Below are 19,209 nucleotides of genomic sequence, written 5' to 3'. Positions count from 1 at the left end.
CACCAATCAATATTAATACCAGACAGACCACGTCAACACTCGTCTGGAGTGAAAAAGTCATGGTGAAGGTATTAACAATTTCAGAGAAAGTATTCCACTTTCCAAAGTTGTCGTAACTGATAGTTTTGTTTTCCAATGCATCTGTTAATAGCTTTTGGACTTGGGATAATCTGAAGTGATTTCTATATAAAAAAAACGATGAGTTTTGATTTTCTTGTCTGGCCTTGAATTCACTAATCTCAACAAATAACCTAAAATGCCGCCTCTTCGGTAAAATAAACACTACAAAACTATGTGTTGTCTGATGTCTTCAGAAGCTTCCCAAAAAAAACTCGCATATTTAGTTATATTATTACTTGGCACTTGACATAATATTAAATCTATGAGCCTTTTCTCGCATATATAGTGAAGTATCATTTACAAAAACATTCATTCATGGCACTTTACCGTACATAAAAATGCAATAAAAATGAAATGTTAAACACATTAGAAAAATATATTTGAGTAGGTAACACACAGCATATTTTATGTTTCACTTGGAATTCGGCATATTAACAAGACTGTGCGCCACTAAAAAACTCAATAATTTATGTTTTTTTTTAATATCAGTTGCATTTTCTGTATCTAATGTTGCTAATTTAGGTTAGTGATTACATTTTGTTCTATTGTGAATTAAAATATCGCATTTAGCAGGGTTCCCTATGTTGTGGAATTGGCCGCGGTGGTAGTATTCCTGACTCACGATCGGAAGGCCGTGGGTTCGATTCCCGTCTCGACCAGATATTTTTCTCGAGAGAATTTATCTGGTTGAAGCTGGGATGATTCTGCAACCGGGTTAGGAATCACACGTTTAAAGGTAAGACCTCGTTAGTCCTTAGCTCGCATAAGTTTCTCAACTTCTGTGAGTTGTCGATCGAATGGGAGCGACAGCTGATTAACGAAAAAACAGATTTTGAACAGATTTTTTAAACACTGTGACTGATATTAACTATACTGAGCTGATGTGACATATGCTAAAGTGTAAAAGTGTACGTGCTAGAGGTTCTCGCTGTCTGTAGACGACCTTGTACTCGTGGTTGTTTTTGGAGAACAATTTTGAACTGCCAGTTCAAATCTTTAATCTAATCTGTGTCTTTAATAACCTGACCTACTCTACTTAACTGACTTAACCGTGGAATGTTGTCAGTTCAAGCAGCAGCAGTAGATTTAGTTTTGTACGATTAAGCAAAGTTGAAAATAACAATATGGCAATAACTTTATACCATTTTCCAAAAAGTGCACCCTCAAGAGGAGCTCTTCTATCTGCCAGAGCTGTCGGAGTGGACTTAGATGTACAAATTGTCGATTTATTCAAGAAAGAACAACTTAAGGAGGACTTTATTAAGGTAAGTAGCCCAGAACAGAATTTATTCAGAAATTGGTTATAGTTTTTTTAAATAACCAATAACTTTTCATTTAACTCATTTCTATTGTAGATCAACCCTCAGCACTGTGTTCCAACACTTGTGGATGGTGACCTCACCATTTGGGACAGCCATGCAATCTCTTGCTACTTAGCCACTGCGTATGGTAAAGATGATAGCTTATACCCAAAAAACCCAAGAAAGAGAGCACTAATTAATCAGAGGCTATATTTTGATTGTGGAACTCTTTATCCTAGGATTCGAGCAATATGTGTATGTAAAGCAATAAATTCACAAAGATAGAATCAATGCACTAGTCACAAGTTGCAAATTTGAAGTTGGAAGGATTCTTGTTGCCCTACATTTGTTTCGACTAAAAACTTGATACATATATTGACATTTTTGTTCAGTATATCGATAAACTTGGTTAAATTATTTCATGTAAAATGGGAATGTGAACTAATATGAAAAAATCAGATGAACTATTTATAAATGAATGGTCATAAAATTACCACAAACTTTGACGTTCTCTACGTCACTTCACCAGACAAATTTCAAATCATTGAAGAAAAATTTCAATTTCAGTAAAAATTTAGTGCCGAGTAGGTACTGAAGAGATCATTTGAGTTTCAGAAGAGACAGAAAGTTATGGGGGAAAGTGTTTTTGATAAATCTGCTCAAATTATCATTTGTTCTGTGAGTAACGTTCAAGTATTTATTCGAGAAAAAATGAGCGATATTATTGGTGAGTTCGCCAAAGTATCTTAATTATATTGGATATACCTGGTTCATGACTTTTTCCATACTTTTTTTAGAAGTATAGGAGGTGATTATTTCATGAAAATCAATTCTCCTTCAAAATTACTTACTGAAAATGGAAAATTTAATAGTCTGTAAAGCATATTATGGAATATTGCTGCTTTAGGCTGATAGGGATATATCAAGGAATTGTGTATGGCAATGATCGTGGAAACTTTAATAAGTATTTGCTCTTACATATTTTTCAGTATCCAATACTCTACTTGGGAGAAGATCAAATTCTCGACGAACAAAAAGGCCCTTTAGAAGAAGCATTGGGATTTCTGGATGTATTTCTAGAAGGAAATGAGTTTGTATGTGGTGATAAACTGACAATAGCTGATTGTTCTTTGGTTGCCTCTGTTTCTAGTATTGTAGTAAGTATCCATGGGTGAATTAGATTCACCCATGGTGAATGCATATAGTCATGATTTTATTGATAATACCAATACCCTAGTCATAACTTTGATCATGCCATTATTTTATAGTGTATATGTAAAGTGGTGAAAACTAGCTTGTATGAACTTGTATGAATTGGACATAAACAACATGCATTATCAATAAAATTATCTTCTGCATTCAATAAAGCAGCTTTGTAATGTTTTAATTCCTTACCTAACCAATTAATCTTTTCAGGCTGTCGGATGGGATATCAGTCCGTATTCTAATGTCGCCACATGGGCTGCCAGATGTGCTCTATCCATTCCCAAATATGAAGAAGCTAACCAGAAAGGTGCTGATGAATTTGGAAAGGCAGTTAAAAGTAAAATGGCCCCTGGTCAACTCTAAGATATAAATTATATTTAATACATCAAATAAAAGTTTTTATATTTTGTTATGAAGGCATGTATTAATTATTTAGAGATGATCATTTCAAACGTTTGAATGGAAAATTATTTTCAGACAACACAATCGCAAACTCATTGGGTATACTCACTACCTTGTACACATAAACTTCAACTTCTACTGTTCATCTCTAACATATCATTATTGAAATAGTTGAACTGTTATTTTACTAGAAATTGCTTTCTAATATGAACATAAATCTAGGTACACATGCTTGATTTTCAACAGTGGAAAAAATTAAATTCAAAAAATATTTCTGAATTAAATTGGAGTAGTGAATTCAACTTTTAGTAAGCCTGGGTCAATGAAAAAACAATGTCACATTGATTATAGAAAACCCGGATTTCTAGCACTTTTCTGTGCTATTGGAGGACTGGCAAATCAAGTAATAATAGATTGGTGGTAAATGTTAAGCATTCAGTAAAGTAATTATATTATATTAACGTAATTCAGGTCTCTTTATTTTAATTTTCCGCACTTTGTTTTTCGCTATCGACTTGTATTTGTCAAGTTCTTTATTTTGTATTCGTTTTCACAAGAAATCCTCAGCTAGGGCAACTACATCAAATAATGAGATCTAGTTTCATACCAAAAGAAGAATAAACTAACTAGGAAGACAGTTTTTTAAATAAGATAATGCATTAATTCAATAATAGAATGTATGACCTTAAACCATTCTCCTTTAAGAGAAATGGCACACATAAATTGTGATATTACACATCGACAAAGAATAGAGTAATTTCTCATATCAATTAACCCTACCAACAGGAAATCTGTGCCTTGGCAACGTTTTAACTGCAATAATTTAAGAAGAAGGTATTCAGCTATAACCTCACATTTTGGTGTGTTTAATATGTTTACGTTTTTGAAAATGTGACTGGCGGTCGTAGTCGTTTTAATATTGGATTAAAATTAAACAGATATGGCTCGACGTGGAAAAGTAAAATATAAGGATGTTGTTAAGAAACCTCATCTTCAATCCAAGAAAGGCCCAAAAAAAATTCGACCGAGGAAAACGTACAGTTTATTTAAGAAAGATGAGGAGAATAAAATACCTAAAAGAAAGTTTAATAACGATAAACCACATGAAAGAGTGAATCCTAAAAGGCAGAAACTGGAGGAAATGGAACCCGAAGAAGAACACATTTCTTCTGAAGAGGAAATTGGAGATCTGGATCACTTACTAAGTACATTTACTGGATCAGGAAAAAATAAAAAGTCGGTGGCAATCGAAAGTAGTAGTGAGAGTGAAAGTGAGAGCGAAACTGAGGAACAGACAGTTTTGGAAGAAATAAAACCTGCTGAAGAGAAAAGTGATCATGATAGTACCTCCAGTGGAGATGAGTCGCATGTAGAAAGTGAAAAGAATGTTGATGAAGATAAAATGTCAAATTCTGAAGAAGTTGATCCCCACACTGAGGAAATTCACGTAGAACCAGAAAGTGAAAAATGGGAAGATATTGATAACACTGAGGATCCTTTCGCCAAACATATTTTTCATGATTTGCATGACAACATGTTAGAATCACTACAAAATGCATCTGTCATTTCTTCCTGTGAAACTTGGCCTGTACTTGGACAATTATCTATACAAATCCCAAAATGCAATGACATTGTGAATCAAGAACCTAGTGAATTCAGTATTGCTGAGAAAAAAATATATGCCCCTCCAGGTTCTGTGCCAGAAAGAATTCAAAGAATGGCAAAACCTTCAGATTTATTCATCAAATCTCAAATTATAGGTAACCTACCTAAAGTTAATTTGAAACATTGTAGTGATGAAACATTCAGCCCATTACAAGCTGAAATATTTTCCATAATCAATAATTATCAAGATTTTTATTTTCCTGGCAGAACATTTTCAAATTCGGAAGAAATACGATATGTTTATTGTCTGCATGCTGTGAATCATGTATTGAAAACTAGAACTAAAGTTATACATCATAACTCGAAACTCTCGAAGAAGGATGATGTTCCAGAGGAATTTAGAGACCAAGGTTTAGTCAGGCCTAAGGTATGTTATTTTAGGTGGCATTGTGAAACTGTTGATGGTCATTAAGAATCTGAACTAAAAATGTATTCGTCTGGTTACCACACATGCCAACAAAACCAATGCAGTGCACACTGCTTTTGTAAGGCACACTACCGGTGATGATATCAGCGATTAATTGTCTACTACTACCGACATCCAAAACAAGCATTTTTCCCCAAACACCAGTTCTCAACTCTCGATTCTCTACTCGACAAGCGTTTCACCAACCAAGTTAGCATTTTCAGGAGATGTAGTAAACTGCTTGCCCACGTCGAGTTCTGGTGTTTGGGAAAAGTACTTATTTTGGAATTATTCTATGCCAAACTATTTCACTATTTTTGTCTCTTTCAGGTTCTCATAGTTGTTCCGTTCAAGGATGCAGCCTACAAAACTGTCAGAATGATAATTGATTTAATTTTACAAGAAGATAAAGGAAATGTTATGAATAAAAATAGATTTGAAGAGGACTATACAGGAAATGAACTTATTTTACCTAAAAAAAATCCAAAACCAGAAGACTACGAACTGATTTTTCAGGGCAATACTAGTGATGATTTCAAAATAGGTTTAACTATAACAAAAAAGAGTATAAAGGTAATACCCATCATTAGGTAATATTCTAGAGAAACGTAAAGTTTTTTATTATTTTCAGCTTTATGCAGATTTTTATTCTTCGGATATCATTATCGCTTCACCTTTGGGACTAAGAACAATCATTGGGGCTGAAGGAGAACCTGAACGAGATTATGATTTCTTAGCTTCTATAGAAGTTCTTATTTTTGACCAGACTGAAATATTTTTGATGCAAAATTGGGATCACGTTATTCATATTGTCAATCACTTGCATTTACAGCCTAAGGACTCCCATGGAACAGATTTCGCCAGGTACTAATCAAATATAGGAAAGGGTATAAAAAGGCAATTTGAAAAAAATACTGCCTACTATAGAAACTAACAAAATTTTAAAGTCAGAGTATTTTATTGTTGCTCTCCTCTCGATTGGATACGTTTATAATGGTTAATCTGCAATACCTGTAGACCTTTCAAGAAAAAATATCAGTTTGTAAACCAGGCCTCCACAGCGTCTATCACCACTTCGTTGGAAGGAAATTTACAATCTTTCAGACAATTTTCAGTTGGGCAAAGGCATCATAGTTGCCTGGACACAGATCTTGTGAATAAAGGGGATATTCAAGTAATTGGAATTCCAACTATACTGTAAACTCTTGTTCAACAACCACGTAGATGCTGTTTGCAAAAAACTAAACAAATCATTATGATGCTTCATTCACATTCAAGTCAAAATTCTATAGGTCGCCTGATTAATTTATATTTTGCACTGGTATAAAGCACCAAAACAATAAACAAAAACATGACTATCATAATACAAAAGGACATGTTTATATGCTGAGGCACACTTATTCAACTTGTTACCTGAAAACATCAAGTGAGAAACAAGTCTCAAAACTTCTAAACAGACATTGAAAAAATACTCAATTCGAGGATCATTTTATACTTTAAGTGATTATATCCAGAAGCTGGACTAATTTTCTCTTTATTTTATGAGGCTCAAATTATGTGTATAACTTTCTAATATGTGTGATTGATGACTTGTTTATTTTGTGGAAATTCATAATTACTTTTAATGAAATGAATAAAAACACTTTTGTCTAATTTTCACTAGTTATTTCATTTTTACAACCAGTTTCGGGTTTTACCCCTCTATCAAGAATAAAACTAACATGTGAAATCTGAAAACTAAATTTTATGTGGAGTTTTCAGGTAAGTTAGAAGGCGAGGTAGTTGAATGAACAAGGATGTCAACTATAAAATTGAACACAACATAAATCGAGTTTCTCGTTTAGGTCTCCACTCTTAAATTTATAAGTTTGACAACCCCCATAATCTTCAGTGTTGAATTTTATTATTGGTACCCTTGTTCATTTAACTATCTTCCCTCCTAGCTTACCTAAAATCTCCTTATGTAGTTTTCCGATTTCACGTGTTAGTTTTATACTTGATAATGTGATAAAACTCGAAACCGGTCGTAAAAATAAAATTACCAGTGGAAATTAGACAAAAAGGTTTTTATTCATTTTATTAAAATGTCTAAATTTCAATATGTATTCACTCCAATGTCTTGTTTTACATGTAAATCTGACCATTGGTAATGTATTTATACCTTTTTCACATATTTTATGAATGTTATAAAAACAACCTAAAGAGACAAATTTGTTGTCTGTCAATATATCTTATTGAATAGATGTTAATCTTCGTGACTATGGTACTGCATTAACTTGTTTATTCACATAACCAGGCTAGACTAACTAAATATCAATACTTCCTCATAAATATTGTACCCAGAATTTTCAGACTCCGAAAGTGTCTCATTACTCTTGGATTTCATTAGCTCCTTTTTTTTAGAGTGAGAACTTGGAGTTTGAACGGTTGGGCAAAATACTACCGCCACACCATGATATTCTCTTCAATAAATTCAGCAGAAATCAACGCCATCTTCAACAAAAAGTGCCATAACTATGCTGGCAAAGTGAAAGTCATTAACCCCATTGGCTTTGGCACTATCAGTCAAGTGGTTGTTCAAGTTCCTCATGTCTTCCACCGATTTGAATGTAAGAGCGCTGCTGAAGCTGTAGATGCTAGATTCCAGTTTTTTGTCGATAAAATATTACCGCAGCAAAGGGAGGCTTTGATGAAACAAACAATGATTTTTGTGCCAAGTTATTTCGATTATGTTCGACTGAGAAATTACTTCAGAAAGGAGGACATCGGGTTTGTGCAGATTTGCGAGTATTCAAAGGTAAGTAACTTTTTTGGAACGAGATGTACCAATCATATTTTTAGTCATATTTTCAGCAAAGTACAGTATTATTTTTCATCAACTGTTGGAAAAGTTGAGAATACGTACAATAAACATATGAAAATGATAAAATATGAGTAGAAGTTGAAAATTTTCACAATTAAAATATAATTTGAAGTGTTTCTAGTCTTTTGTTTCTCATTGTAATATCCAAGAAATATCTTTTTTGAGACTGTGTTAGTTTTTCAAGTGTTGAGAAAAAACGTCAATGAAAAAATAGTTTCAAAATTCATTTGGTTCTTGATTTTTTTTTATTATACTTGACTGACATATCATCACATAGTTTTTCAATGTTTCACTGAGGTTTTCTTGGTTTCCATACCAGTTTAACTAATTTGGTGAAAACTTTGAAAATTGTTGATAAATTTGAATATGAAAGAATATGATTAAGAAAACATGAATAGTTGTTAACGTTACTGATAGCAAAAAAGTGATACATAATTTTATGTTTTGAATTAGAAAAAACATGTTTATGTTGACTCCATCAAATATAAAGCTACTCAGGAAAGAAATGTTTTGAATTTGGACTTCATCTTGTTACGTGATTTTTGGCTTTTCTTAGTAAGCGATAAAACAGTTTAGGTGTATGCACCGACTAATATCTCAGTGGAGTCGGGTGTGGGTCTTATTATTAGTATTAGACACAAAAAATGGTATGAGAGGGCGCCAAGTGATTTGAAAAAATATAACATACACCTCTCTTAGAGTTGAAATCACTAAATCCAATTGGCTTACTTGCCAACCTATATGTTAGTTGAAATAAAAATATGTGAATGGTATAAATATGTCTCTATAATAGCACAGTAAATATTTTGTAACACAAATTATACAAAATTTAGAGGTTAAAGGCCAAAAAAAACTCTCGAGAGAAAGGTTCCAGAATAAAGTCGATAAAAATCAACCTTTATTTCAGAACGCAACTACTTATTCGTAAAACTAAATCAAGGTAACCAAATATAGGTATATATACATATATATATATAAATTCTAGGAGGCTTTAAGAAAAAAATACTCGGCTTGTTCCCACACAGCAAGTGTTTTCCTTATGTGCGCGAATAGACAAAAAATAAAGAAACATCCACTGGGTGGTACTTATCAATGGATCCTTAAGCGAATTCTATCGGGACGTTCCACGAGATAGGGTGAGACTTCCTCCGTTCCCGTATCAGCTGTCTTATGTTTGATCCCAGACAAAGGAAAAATTATCCAATCCTTTTATCACCTCGAAGACTACCACAAAATCCTATTCCTCGGGAGAATTGGAAATACAAGTTGAAACAGTATCATAAAACGCCTAAAAAGTCATGGAAAGTGTTACGGTCTGATCTAAACAGAACGCGGTATAAAAAGGAATATAATTTTCCACAACTCACCTCATGTGCAAAAACCCGACGCAACCCTGAGACGTTGAATATTAATATTCTATAGACTTATCCTCTATTACTAAAGAAAATTCGGCGATATCCAGAAAATACTATAATCCAAAACGAACTTCGCCAATTTGGAATGCAATAGTGAAAAATCCGTTAATAACGATACATAATATGCACTATTCATCCAATCTATCCAAAATACACACAGTCACTGTTCGGTCGACCGAAACATCCGATACGGTTTTTTTTTCGTACCTACTTTTTTTTCCCATAAGATTCGCATTCCCAATTGAAATCGCTCATTTTGACCGGCGAACGAAATAAATGAATTCGCATGTGTGAGGAAATTCACTATACATACCGAGTGTTGTTTCGCGGCGGTACCCTAGTATTTTAAAACCTTTTATAATTCATTAAAACACGTTACAAACTCCCCTTTTACTTCCCCAAAAAAAAAAAATATATTTACATATATACTCTTTTTTTTTTTTTTTTTTTTTTTTTTTTAATCTAACTTGATATCTTTAATATGCCAATTACCTAAAAAAGCACCCGATACAAAATCAGTCAGTGAATATACATTAGGAGAAACTTTCCGGGCTACCTTGCACTTTATAAACTTAGGCGCTAATTTTGACGCAAAATAAGCCGCCTTATCGGACAATTGATAGTTTTTCTTCCAAACTATTTGACCAATTTCCAAATTGAGTGGTCGTCTCCTGAAATTATAACGATTCGCACTCTTTTCGTAGGCACTAGTTAACCGGGACTTGACTAAATCATTAATTTCCCTTAAACCTTTGACATGGTCAGCTAAACATTGCCTATCTGCAAATTCAAATTCGGTATTTTCGATATTTGGACCCAATTTATTATGAACTTTTCCCGAAAGATATAACTCACGTCCAAAATTTAAGTAAGCAGGACTATATTTCGTGACTTCGTGCACTGCGGTTCGTAAAGCAAATCCGAATTTGTGAAGATCTTCATCCCAAGTGCGATGATTATCCTTTATAAATGACCTGATCATGGTTTTCACAACACGGTTAACTCTTTCAGTTGGATTTGCTTGCGGATGGTAATGAGCATTGAACTGTATGTGAGAGTCGTAAGAGGAAACTAGCTTTTTAAAATGATTACTTACGTATTGGCGACCGTTATCGCAAATTATTCGCTCAGGTACACCATATATCATGAAAATATCTTTTTCCATATGATTTACTATGGCTTGACTAGTAGCGGACTTGATAGGAAAAAGTAAAACATATTTGGTAAATAAATCTGCCACAACAAAAATGAAACGATTTTTCTTCTTACTGAGTGGAAGTGGACCTATAAGATCAGAGCAGATTACTTCCCATGGACGAGATACTACTCGGGCACTCATTTGACCAAATGGTAGTTTTTGCTCAGGCTTCTGAGACTTGCAGACTTGACAATTCTTTATATATTTTGCTATATCAACGTTCAGTTTAGGCCAGTAATATAATGATGCAACTCGATTTTTTGTTTTGAAATACCCTAGGTGTCCTGAAGTTGGAGCATCATGACATTCCATGAAAACTTTCTTCCGAAGAGATTTGGGTACCAGTAATTTCCAATCATGGTCAGGATCAGAAGATGAAGTCGACTTCACCAGCTTGTAAAGTTTTCCCTCCCGTTCACACCACTTAACATATTTTTCTGGCACGGAACGGATTTTGTATAGAAGTTTTTCATACCATGGATCATAATCATCTTGAGTAACGTCAATATACGCTACCGCTCTTGATAAGGCATCGGGTACCACGTTCAATTTACCCTTACGATGAATTATTTCAAAATCAAAATTCTGTAATTGGAGAGACCACCTAGCTAAGCGACCTGAAGGATTTTGAAGTTTATGAAGCCATAGAAGTGAAAAGTGATCCGTAATGACCTTGAATTTAACTCCTTCAACGTAACAACGGTGCTTCTGAATTCCCCATAAGACTGCTAAACATTCCAGTTCCGTGGTTGAAAATTTGGATTCCTGAGAAGTCAAGGCTCTGCTGGCATAAGCAATCACGTGTTCACCGTCCTCCAAATTCTGTGTCAACACGCAACCTATTCCCACCTGTGAAGCGTCACACTGCAAAATGAATTCCTTCGAAAAATCCGGACAACTGAGTATGGGCGTAGAAATCAGCAACTCCTTAATTCTCAAGAAAGCAGAATCGGCTTCCTCAGACCAGACAAATTTTTGGTGTTTGCGAGTTAGTTGACTGATGGGCGAAACTAGAGAAGCGAAATTTGGAATAAACCGCCTGTACCAACTGACCATTCCAATAAAACGACGAACCTCTTTGACTGTCTTCGGAGTTGGATAGTTCAGCATCGACTCAACTTTCTGCGGATCTGTTCGGAGACCATGTTCGTCGACAAGATATCCCAAAAATCTCAACTGACTCTTCACAAACTCACATTTGTTTCTGTTAACTGTCAACCCCGCTTGTAAAAGTTTATCAAAAACTTTTCGTAAAACTTCAAGATGTGAAGAGAAATCCTTGGTAGCTACAATGATATCATCCATATAAACAAAAACTGAGTTTTCCAATTCGGCCCAAAAATAGTATCTACAAAACGTTGCATAGTTGCAGGAGCATTATGAAGCCCGAAAGGCATTCTATTGAAATGAAATAAACCCTTTCCTGGAACTGTGAACGCGGTTTTTTCTTTACTGGAAGGATCCAACAAAATTTGATGATATGCACTGTTCAGATCAATTGAACTCAAAACCCTAGCATCTCGTAATTTATCGAGTATACTATTGATGTACGGAAGTGGATAAGCATCTTTTTTTGATACCTGATTGACCTTCCTGAAATCTATACAAAAACGATATTCATTGTTCGGTTTTTTCACCATCACCACTGGACTGGACCAAGCAGACTTTGAAGGCTCAATAACCCCAAGCTGTAACAATTTATCAACCTCCTTATTTATCAATTCCTGAATATACGGAGAAACTGGATAATATCGCTGCTTTATAGGTAGAGCATCCCCTGTATCGATCACATGACAAACTCCCTTGGCACAACCTAAATCGCTTTTCATTTTACTGAAAAAATCGGTAACTAGCTCATTTAACTTAGACCTGTCCTCCACTCCAACCAGACATAAACCTAACAGATTTCCATTATCCCCAAATTCCCACGAATTATTTGAAAAAGAACCGACAATGTCCATCTGTTTACAAAAATCTATTCCTAAAATGATATCAACCTCAATATCTTCTACGACTAAAGCTCTAATAATTCTTACTTTACCTTCTAAGTCTATTGGAAGTAGGATAGACCCCAAAACTTTACATTCGTCTCCATTCGCAACCCTGACTTTAAAATTATTTTTTTCTAACCTAACAAGATTGCCTAACTTCAATAATTTAGGCCAGCCTTTATTACCTATAATCGTTTGCGCTGCCCCTGTATCTAAAAGTCCATAAAAATTGATTCCATGGATCTTCACATTAATATATGGACGGGGATCATCTTTAGATGTACAAAATATTGCATCTATTTTACTTTTCCGATATTGAACACTTATAAAATTTAACCATGCCCCCCAAGAATCGTTTTCCGGTTTATTCAATGAGGAGGTCCTAGAAGACCGGATACTTAATGACCTCCTGAGCCGTTTCCCCGAGGATTACAAGTACATTGAAACTTAGTTACATTCGGTTTTCCGCAGCGAAAGCAAAATTTTCGCGAACGAGATTTTGAACATTTAGAAAAACTATGTCCTACCTCTTTGCAATTCCAACACGTCAAGTTGGCAACATTAGTACTGGAAATATTATTTATTGAAAGCAATGGTCTTGAACTAGGACCGGCCAAATCGGTTTCAAGGACACATAACCTTCGATTGGGTACAGGACGACTTTCGGCTAAGTGTTTAGTTTTCTCTAATTTTTTACATTCTTGTAATAAAGAATCAACCGAATTGATATCGTGTAGACGTGAACCTAAACCGTGAATATAATAAAAATCTATATTTTGACGCAAAATTTCCAATTTTTCCGATTCAGTTGGAGAATGTGGCAGTCTCTTGAATAAATTCATCATTCGAGCAAAATAAGTACCAACCCCTTCGATAGCTCCCTGTACACTAGTACGAATCTCCTCTTTGAGATCTCTTTCGAATGTGAAAGGCAAAAATTCTTCTTTCAAAAGTTTAACAAAATCAGACCAAGAATTAACATTATCTTTCACTAAACGATACCAAATTAATGCATCCCCAAAGAGTAAATCTGTAATAGAGTATTTCAGTTCCTCCTCCGACACTCCTCGTGATATCTTGTATTCTTCCACCCTCTCAAGAAAAGCATTCACTCCCAAACCTAATTTATCTTTTGAATTTCCACTAAACTGAATCCCCCATTTGTGTACCGGAACATATGCTCTGTGAGTAGTTTGATTATTACTTAAACTAGTGGATGAAGATGGCGTAATCACTAAGTTATTATCATTATTCTGTCTACTAGTACTATCACCCTGAGGTTTGCTAATAAAAATTTTATCATCTAATTTTGTTTCCAACTCATTTAATTGTTCGAACAAATTAGTAATAGAACTTCTAATTGTATCATTGGTTCCTCCTACATTAGTTAATCTCGTTAACCTGCCGTACAAGTGAAGTAACTTAGTATTGACATATTTCTGTTCTGTGCTCCCAACTGAAATATTTTTTTCCTCAAAATATTCCAATAAATTGACAACCTTTCTATTACAACAATCTACTTCAGAAACAGGATCTAAAGTCAAATTCTCATCAGTGACCAAGTCTCCCCAAGTTTCATTGTTCAGGTTCTCTTTTAGTTTTTTCCTCATAACCTCAACCGTGAGAGCCTGAGTATTCACCAAACCCCTAACCTTGAGTTCGTAAATCAACTCATCCCTAGCCAAACGATAAGGATCCATTATGTGAACTAAATATTGAACAAAATGACTATAACTATAACCGTAAAACAATATAAAATGTGAGTGTCCTTAAATTTTACTAAATATTATTACTATTATCCCGATTCTCGATAAATAAAAATGCTTTGTGGACAAAAACAAGCTGAAGGCTGATAGAAACTCGGAAAAAAATTGAAAATGTGCCAAGTTTTTTTTTCCCAACCTACAAAATACAGTCGATATATCATATACAGTTTCGAAAAAAATAAAAAATGATTTCAAATACAATTCATGAAATATTCCAAAAATTCAACTAACATAAAATTCACTAGAAATTAATTCAATACAGAACTCAAAAATCGGGCCCCCAAAGTTGAGCGCCAATAAAACTGTTACGTGATTTTTGGCTTTTCTTAGTAAGCGATAAAACAGTTTAGGTGTATGCACCGACTAATATCTCAGTGGAGTCGGGTGTGGGTCTTATTATTAGTATTAGACACAAAAAATGGTATGAGAGGGCGCCAAGTGATTTGAAAAAATATAACATACACCTCTCTTAGAGTTGAAATCACTAAATCCAATTGGCTTACTTGCCAACCTATATGTTAGTTGAAATAAAAATATGTGAATGGTATAAATATGTCTCTATAATAGCACAGTAAATATTTTGTAACACAAATTATACAAAATTTAGAGGTTAAAGGCCAAAAAAACTCTCGAGAGAAAGGTTCCAGAATAAAGTCGATAAAAATCAACCTTTATTTCAGAACGCAACTACTTATTCGTAAAACTAAATCAAGGTAACCAAATATAGGTATATATACATATATATATATAAATTCTAGGAGGCTTTAAGAAAAAAATACTCGGCTTGTTCCCACACAGCAAGTGTTTTCCTTATGTGCGCGAATAGACAAAAAATAAAGAAACATCCACTGGGTGGTACTTATCAATGGATCCTTAAGCGAATTCTATCGGGACGTTCCACGAGATAGGGTGAGACTTCCTCCGTTCCCGTATCAGCTGTCTTATGTTTGATCCCAGACAAAGGAAAAATTATCCAATCCTTTTATCACCTCGAAGACTACCACAAAATCCTATTCCTCGGGAGAATTGGAAATACAAGTTGAAACAGTATCATAAAACGCCTAAAAAGTCATGGAAAGTGTTACGGTCTGATCTAAACAGAACGCGGTATAAAAAGGAATATAATTTTCCACAACTCACCTCATGTGCAAAAACCCGACGCAACCCTGAGACGTTGAATATTAATATTCTATAGACTTATCCTCTATTACTAAAGAAACTTCGGCGATATCCAGAAAATACTATAATCCAAAACGAACTTCGCCAATTTGGAATGCAATAGTGAAAAATCCGTTAATAACGATACATAATATGCACTATTCATCCAATCTATCCAAAATACACACAGTCACTGTTCGGTCGACCGAAACATCCGATACGGTTTTTTTTTCGTACCTACTTTTTTTTCCCATAAGATTCGCATTCCCAATTGAAATCGCTCATTTTGACCGGCGAACGAAATAAATGAATTCGCATGTGTGAGGAAATTCACTATACATACCGAGTGTTGTTTCGCGGCGGTACCCTAGTATTTTAAAACCTTTTATAATTCATTAAAACACGTTACAAACTTTATACAAAAAAATAGTTATAAAGACTGCTATTTAGCTTAGCTTTATAAGTGACTGCTTTGGGAGCCCTGTTTTTCTTTGATATTCGTTCACTAAGTCTTCTGTCAACCCCATAGGTTATGTTTTCGTAAGAAGAGATGTCATCACTTTATGTGAGTGAAAGTAGTTGTTTCGGGAGGGCTTTTTCTTTCAGTTTGTGTCTGAAAGTTACTTCTTTGCTTGAACTGCACATCATTGTATAGAGCTTATTTTGAAATTAATTGTTTTCTTCCTGTCTTTGGAGGATTCCCACATTTTTTTGTTTAAAGATGGTGAACTAGAAAGCCAAAACCTTTGTTTCCCAAAAACTAATCTCTACTAAAAATAAACCCCTTTCAATTTAAATAAAGTCACTAATTCCATTGTGGTTTTTCATCTATAATATTGAAAAAATTAGACATTTCCATTTGGTGAACAATATATTTATGTTGATATCGGTATTATATATTTTTCTTTTATTAATTTTCAAATTACCAAGTATGTGACAAATAAAATTCTATACTAGGGTCAATGGATCTTTATATGTGCGTCATCTTTTGTTGCATCGGATATAAATCAACAAAGTAATGAAAACCAAACGACATGGCTACTACTTGCAACAACCTAACTTTTTAATAAAGATTTGCTTTCATTTATAAAATTTACTCAATAGTAGTACTGTGTTAGGATTTTGAATCAGTATCATTGAATTCTTCAGGACTTCTATAATTATTCAGCACATTATATTTAGTATTCAAAATTCTATATCCAGCAATTCAAATGTTTCAATATAGTGAATATTGAACAGAGCTATTCCCAATTTGAGGTTAAAATTTATAATGACGATATAAGAATATATTTAGCCTAACTTTGTGAGATACTGCTTTGGGAGCCCCGTTTTTCTTTGATATTCGTTGACTAAGTCTTCTGTCATAGGTTATGTCTCCATAAGAACAGATGCCATCACTTTATGGATAGTATAGTGTGAAAATCCAGCCGTTGTTCAGCCCAGCACCACTGGGCTGAACAACACCAAGCACTGCTTGGTGTTGAATCCCGAGTGCTTTTATTTGAGCTTTGGTTCCAACTGTTATTGTGTATGTTTTTTACCACTGGAAAAAAGTATGCTATATAAAACTGTTTTATCACAATTTTTAAATGATCAAGTGTAATGATTCCTTGCCTCGAGTGTACATGCATTCATAACTGTACCAATTGAATGTTTTTTCAGGAAGCGAAAATTGCACGTGCCAGGGACATGTTTTTCCATGGAGACGCTCATTTTCTGTTGTACACAGAAAGATACCACTTTTTCAACAGAAAGAGGATAAAGGGCATTCGTCACCTTCTATTCTATCAGCTGCCTGTTTTTCCGCACTTCTACTATGAAATATGCAATCTGATGCAAGAAGCCTACCTCAACAAGAAAATCGGTAGCTCCTCGAATATGACTGTTACTGTGATCTATTCGAAATATGATGTGTATCAACTGTCTGCCTGTGTTGGGACAGAAAAAGCCGCCAAAATGATACAGAGTGACAGAAAAGTTCATATGATGGTGACAGGTTCGGAATGAAATGTGTATTTTCTTGTAAATAGATTTTATTAAAATGTTTTCCAAAAACTGACAAGAGTTTTTGTCGGTTTCCGATACATAAACGTAGGCTCGTTTCTTTTGAAGATATTTTTTAGGTGTAGGTTGTATAGCTATGGTTATTCATAATTTAAATACAAAATTGATGCCAATTTATTTTCCATTCACATACGAAATAGTTCTAAATGAGAATTGTTGCAACATAGAAATACTGACAATATGGTTAAAGCTTTCGCGGCCGAGGTTTTCAATGTCACTATTTTTATTCGGGTTTGAAGGCCGTCGATATCGGAATTGGTTCCTGGCGTTTTGCTTGTGTGCACATCAAACTACCTGAATAAGTAAGCAGTTGGAGTACCCAGTCATCGGAGATTAACTCAAGATGTATGAAACTCTGAAGAAAACTAGCCTCTTGCGCCAGAGAAATGTCATGAAGAAATTCTAAAAATCGACGACCTTCAAACCCAATAAAAATGGTGACATATAAAATAGTTGTCACTTTTGCAATTGTTGTATGTTTGGTTTATTCCTAGACCTAAACAAATTTTCTCCTGGTTTGTTCTTTCAACCCATGCAGGTTGCGGTGGGGGTCGAATGTACCCACTCACTTCAGACCTAACCTAACCTTATTCTTTCAGCATTTTTTTTGCAAAGCATGTATCAGCGAATGTGATATAAATTGACAAAGATTCTCCAGTGCTTGAATTCTGTTTTATCACCATCAGCTCTCAGTTCAGTTTCAATTTAGATTGATAGGTAGATCTAGAAATTCTGGCATTGGGTGAACCCTACAAAACTTCCACTCTCCAGAACTACACTCCCCTTCCAGTTTCGCTTTTCATAAATTAATCTAGAGATGAACCATACTAACGACACATCTGGCAGCAACGAGCTTTAGAATACCCCTTCCAGGTGAGGTGTGACTTGTGGAGATAAGAGTCCTCCTAAACGACAACTCGAGCCCACTTAGTGACACTAGAGAACCTTCAAGATACCAATATAATGGACCTTCTTTTCCTAGCTACTTGTGGGACCCTTTTTGGACTATGTGGTTACCAAAGAATCTGACCCTTAGTCTATGAAGGAGATGCATGTCAACTAAATGAGCCCAACAGTCCTTCCTGTAACATCGGATCAAGAGCAAGAGCTATTCAGTTCTTCGATTCTCGATCCTGGTAACAAACCTACGGCTTCGCAGGAGCAGGATAACTCAGGAATTTGCTCTCGAGTAGTAGAAGCAGAATCTGCAGCAGGTGGAAATAAACTTCCCTTGAGTAGCTTATGCTCAAGCTATAAAATTCCCTCAAACCAGAGAAGAAAAATCCCTGCATCGGCAAATCTAACGTAACGTCAGGTATAGCTGTCTTAAAGATACCCTGAAATGGAAAGGTTTCTGCAGTCGTTAAGGTGTGAATCTTGCATCCTGACCATCTGACAACCTCATATCAACCAATCGAGTGGAATTTCTTCAATATTCCATTAGGAAACTAGGAAGCTAGTCTCATTTGGTCGAGTTTGAATAAGGTCTAACAGTCCCACACATTTTGTACATATTTACTTACTACTACTAGTATTCTTCTCAACTCGCTGAGCTGGCGTCAACTAGAGCTAAGTTCTTAACACCATTGCTCATAGCCGTTGTGCTATAATTTGCTATTTCCAGGCTTTTGAAAGCATTCAATAGGCATTTCAC

The 19,209-nt window shown here is 34.8% G+C and overlaps 2 protein-coding genes across 2 annotated transcripts; both read left to right on the top strand.

Annotated features, from left to right (window-relative positions):
• Positions 1-1,078: 1,078 nt before the first annotated feature.
• On the top strand, positions 1,079-3,043 carry LOC111509532 (glutathione S-transferase 1). Its single transcript, XM_023165296.2, has 4 exons — positions 1,079-1,385; positions 1,476-1,676; positions 2,411-2,578; positions 2,838-3,043. The coding sequence occupies exons 1-4, from the start codon at positions 1,245-1,247 to the stop codon at positions 2,988-2,990; spliced, it is 663 nt and encodes a 220-aa protein (XP_023021064.1). The 5' UTR covers positions 1,079-1,244; the 3' UTR covers positions 2,991-3,043.
• Positions 3,044-3,878: 835 nt separating this feature from the next.
• Positions 3,879-17,553, top strand: LOC111509535 (U3 small nucleolar RNA-associated protein 25 homolog). The gene is made up of 5 exons (XM_023165300.2): positions 3,879-5,061; positions 5,431-5,673; positions 5,732-5,964; positions 7,504-7,897; positions 17,154-17,553. The coding sequence occupies exons 1-5, from the start codon at positions 3,970-3,972 to the stop codon at positions 17,496-17,498; spliced, it is 2,307 nt and encodes a 768-aa protein (XP_023021068.2). The 5' UTR covers positions 3,879-3,969; the 3' UTR covers positions 17,499-17,553.
• Positions 17,554-19,209: the final 1,656 nt, after the last annotated feature.

The sequence above is a fragment of the Leptinotarsa decemlineata genome, unplaced genomic scaffold, assembly GCF_025532065.1.
Source record: "Leptinotarsa decemlineata unplaced genomic scaffold, Ldec_3_MD MMD2_tig00026282_RagTag_RagTag, whole genome shotgun sequence".
Taxonomy (NCBI): Eukaryota; Metazoa; Arthropoda; class Insecta; order Coleoptera; family Chrysomelidae; genus Leptinotarsa; species Leptinotarsa decemlineata.
This window is presented reverse-complemented; position numbering and strand designations above follow the sequence as displayed.

What these genes read in the sequence shown, in the direction of transcription:
- LOC111509532 (XM_023165296.2), top strand. Translation starts at nt 1,245, where the DNA reads ATGGCAATAACTTTATACCATTTTCCAAAAAGTGCACCCTCAAGAGGA. An exon ending in CTAGGATTCGAGCAATATGT is followed by an intron (nt 1,677 to 2,410) that starts GTATGTAAAGCA and finishes CATATTTTTCAG; the next exon opens with TATCCAATACTCTACTTGGG. An exon ending in CCTCTGTTTCTAGTATTGTA is followed by an intron (nt 2,579 to 2,837) that starts GTAAGTATCCAT and finishes TAATCTTTTCAG; the next exon opens with GCTGTCGGATGGGATATCAG.
- LOC111509535 (XM_023165300.2), top strand. Translation starts at nt 3,970, where the DNA reads ATGGCTCGACGTGGAAAAGTAAAATATAAGGATGTTGTTAAGAAACCT. An exon ending in TAACAAAAAAGAGTATAAAG is followed by an intron (nt 5,674 to 5,731) that starts GTAATACCCATC and finishes TATTATTTTCAG; the next exon opens with CTTTATGCAGATTTTTATTC. An exon ending in AGATTTGCGAGTATTCAAAG is followed by an intron (nt 7,898 to 17,153) that starts GTAAGTAACTTT and finishes ATGTTTTTTCAG; the next exon opens with GAAGCGAAAATTGCACGTGC.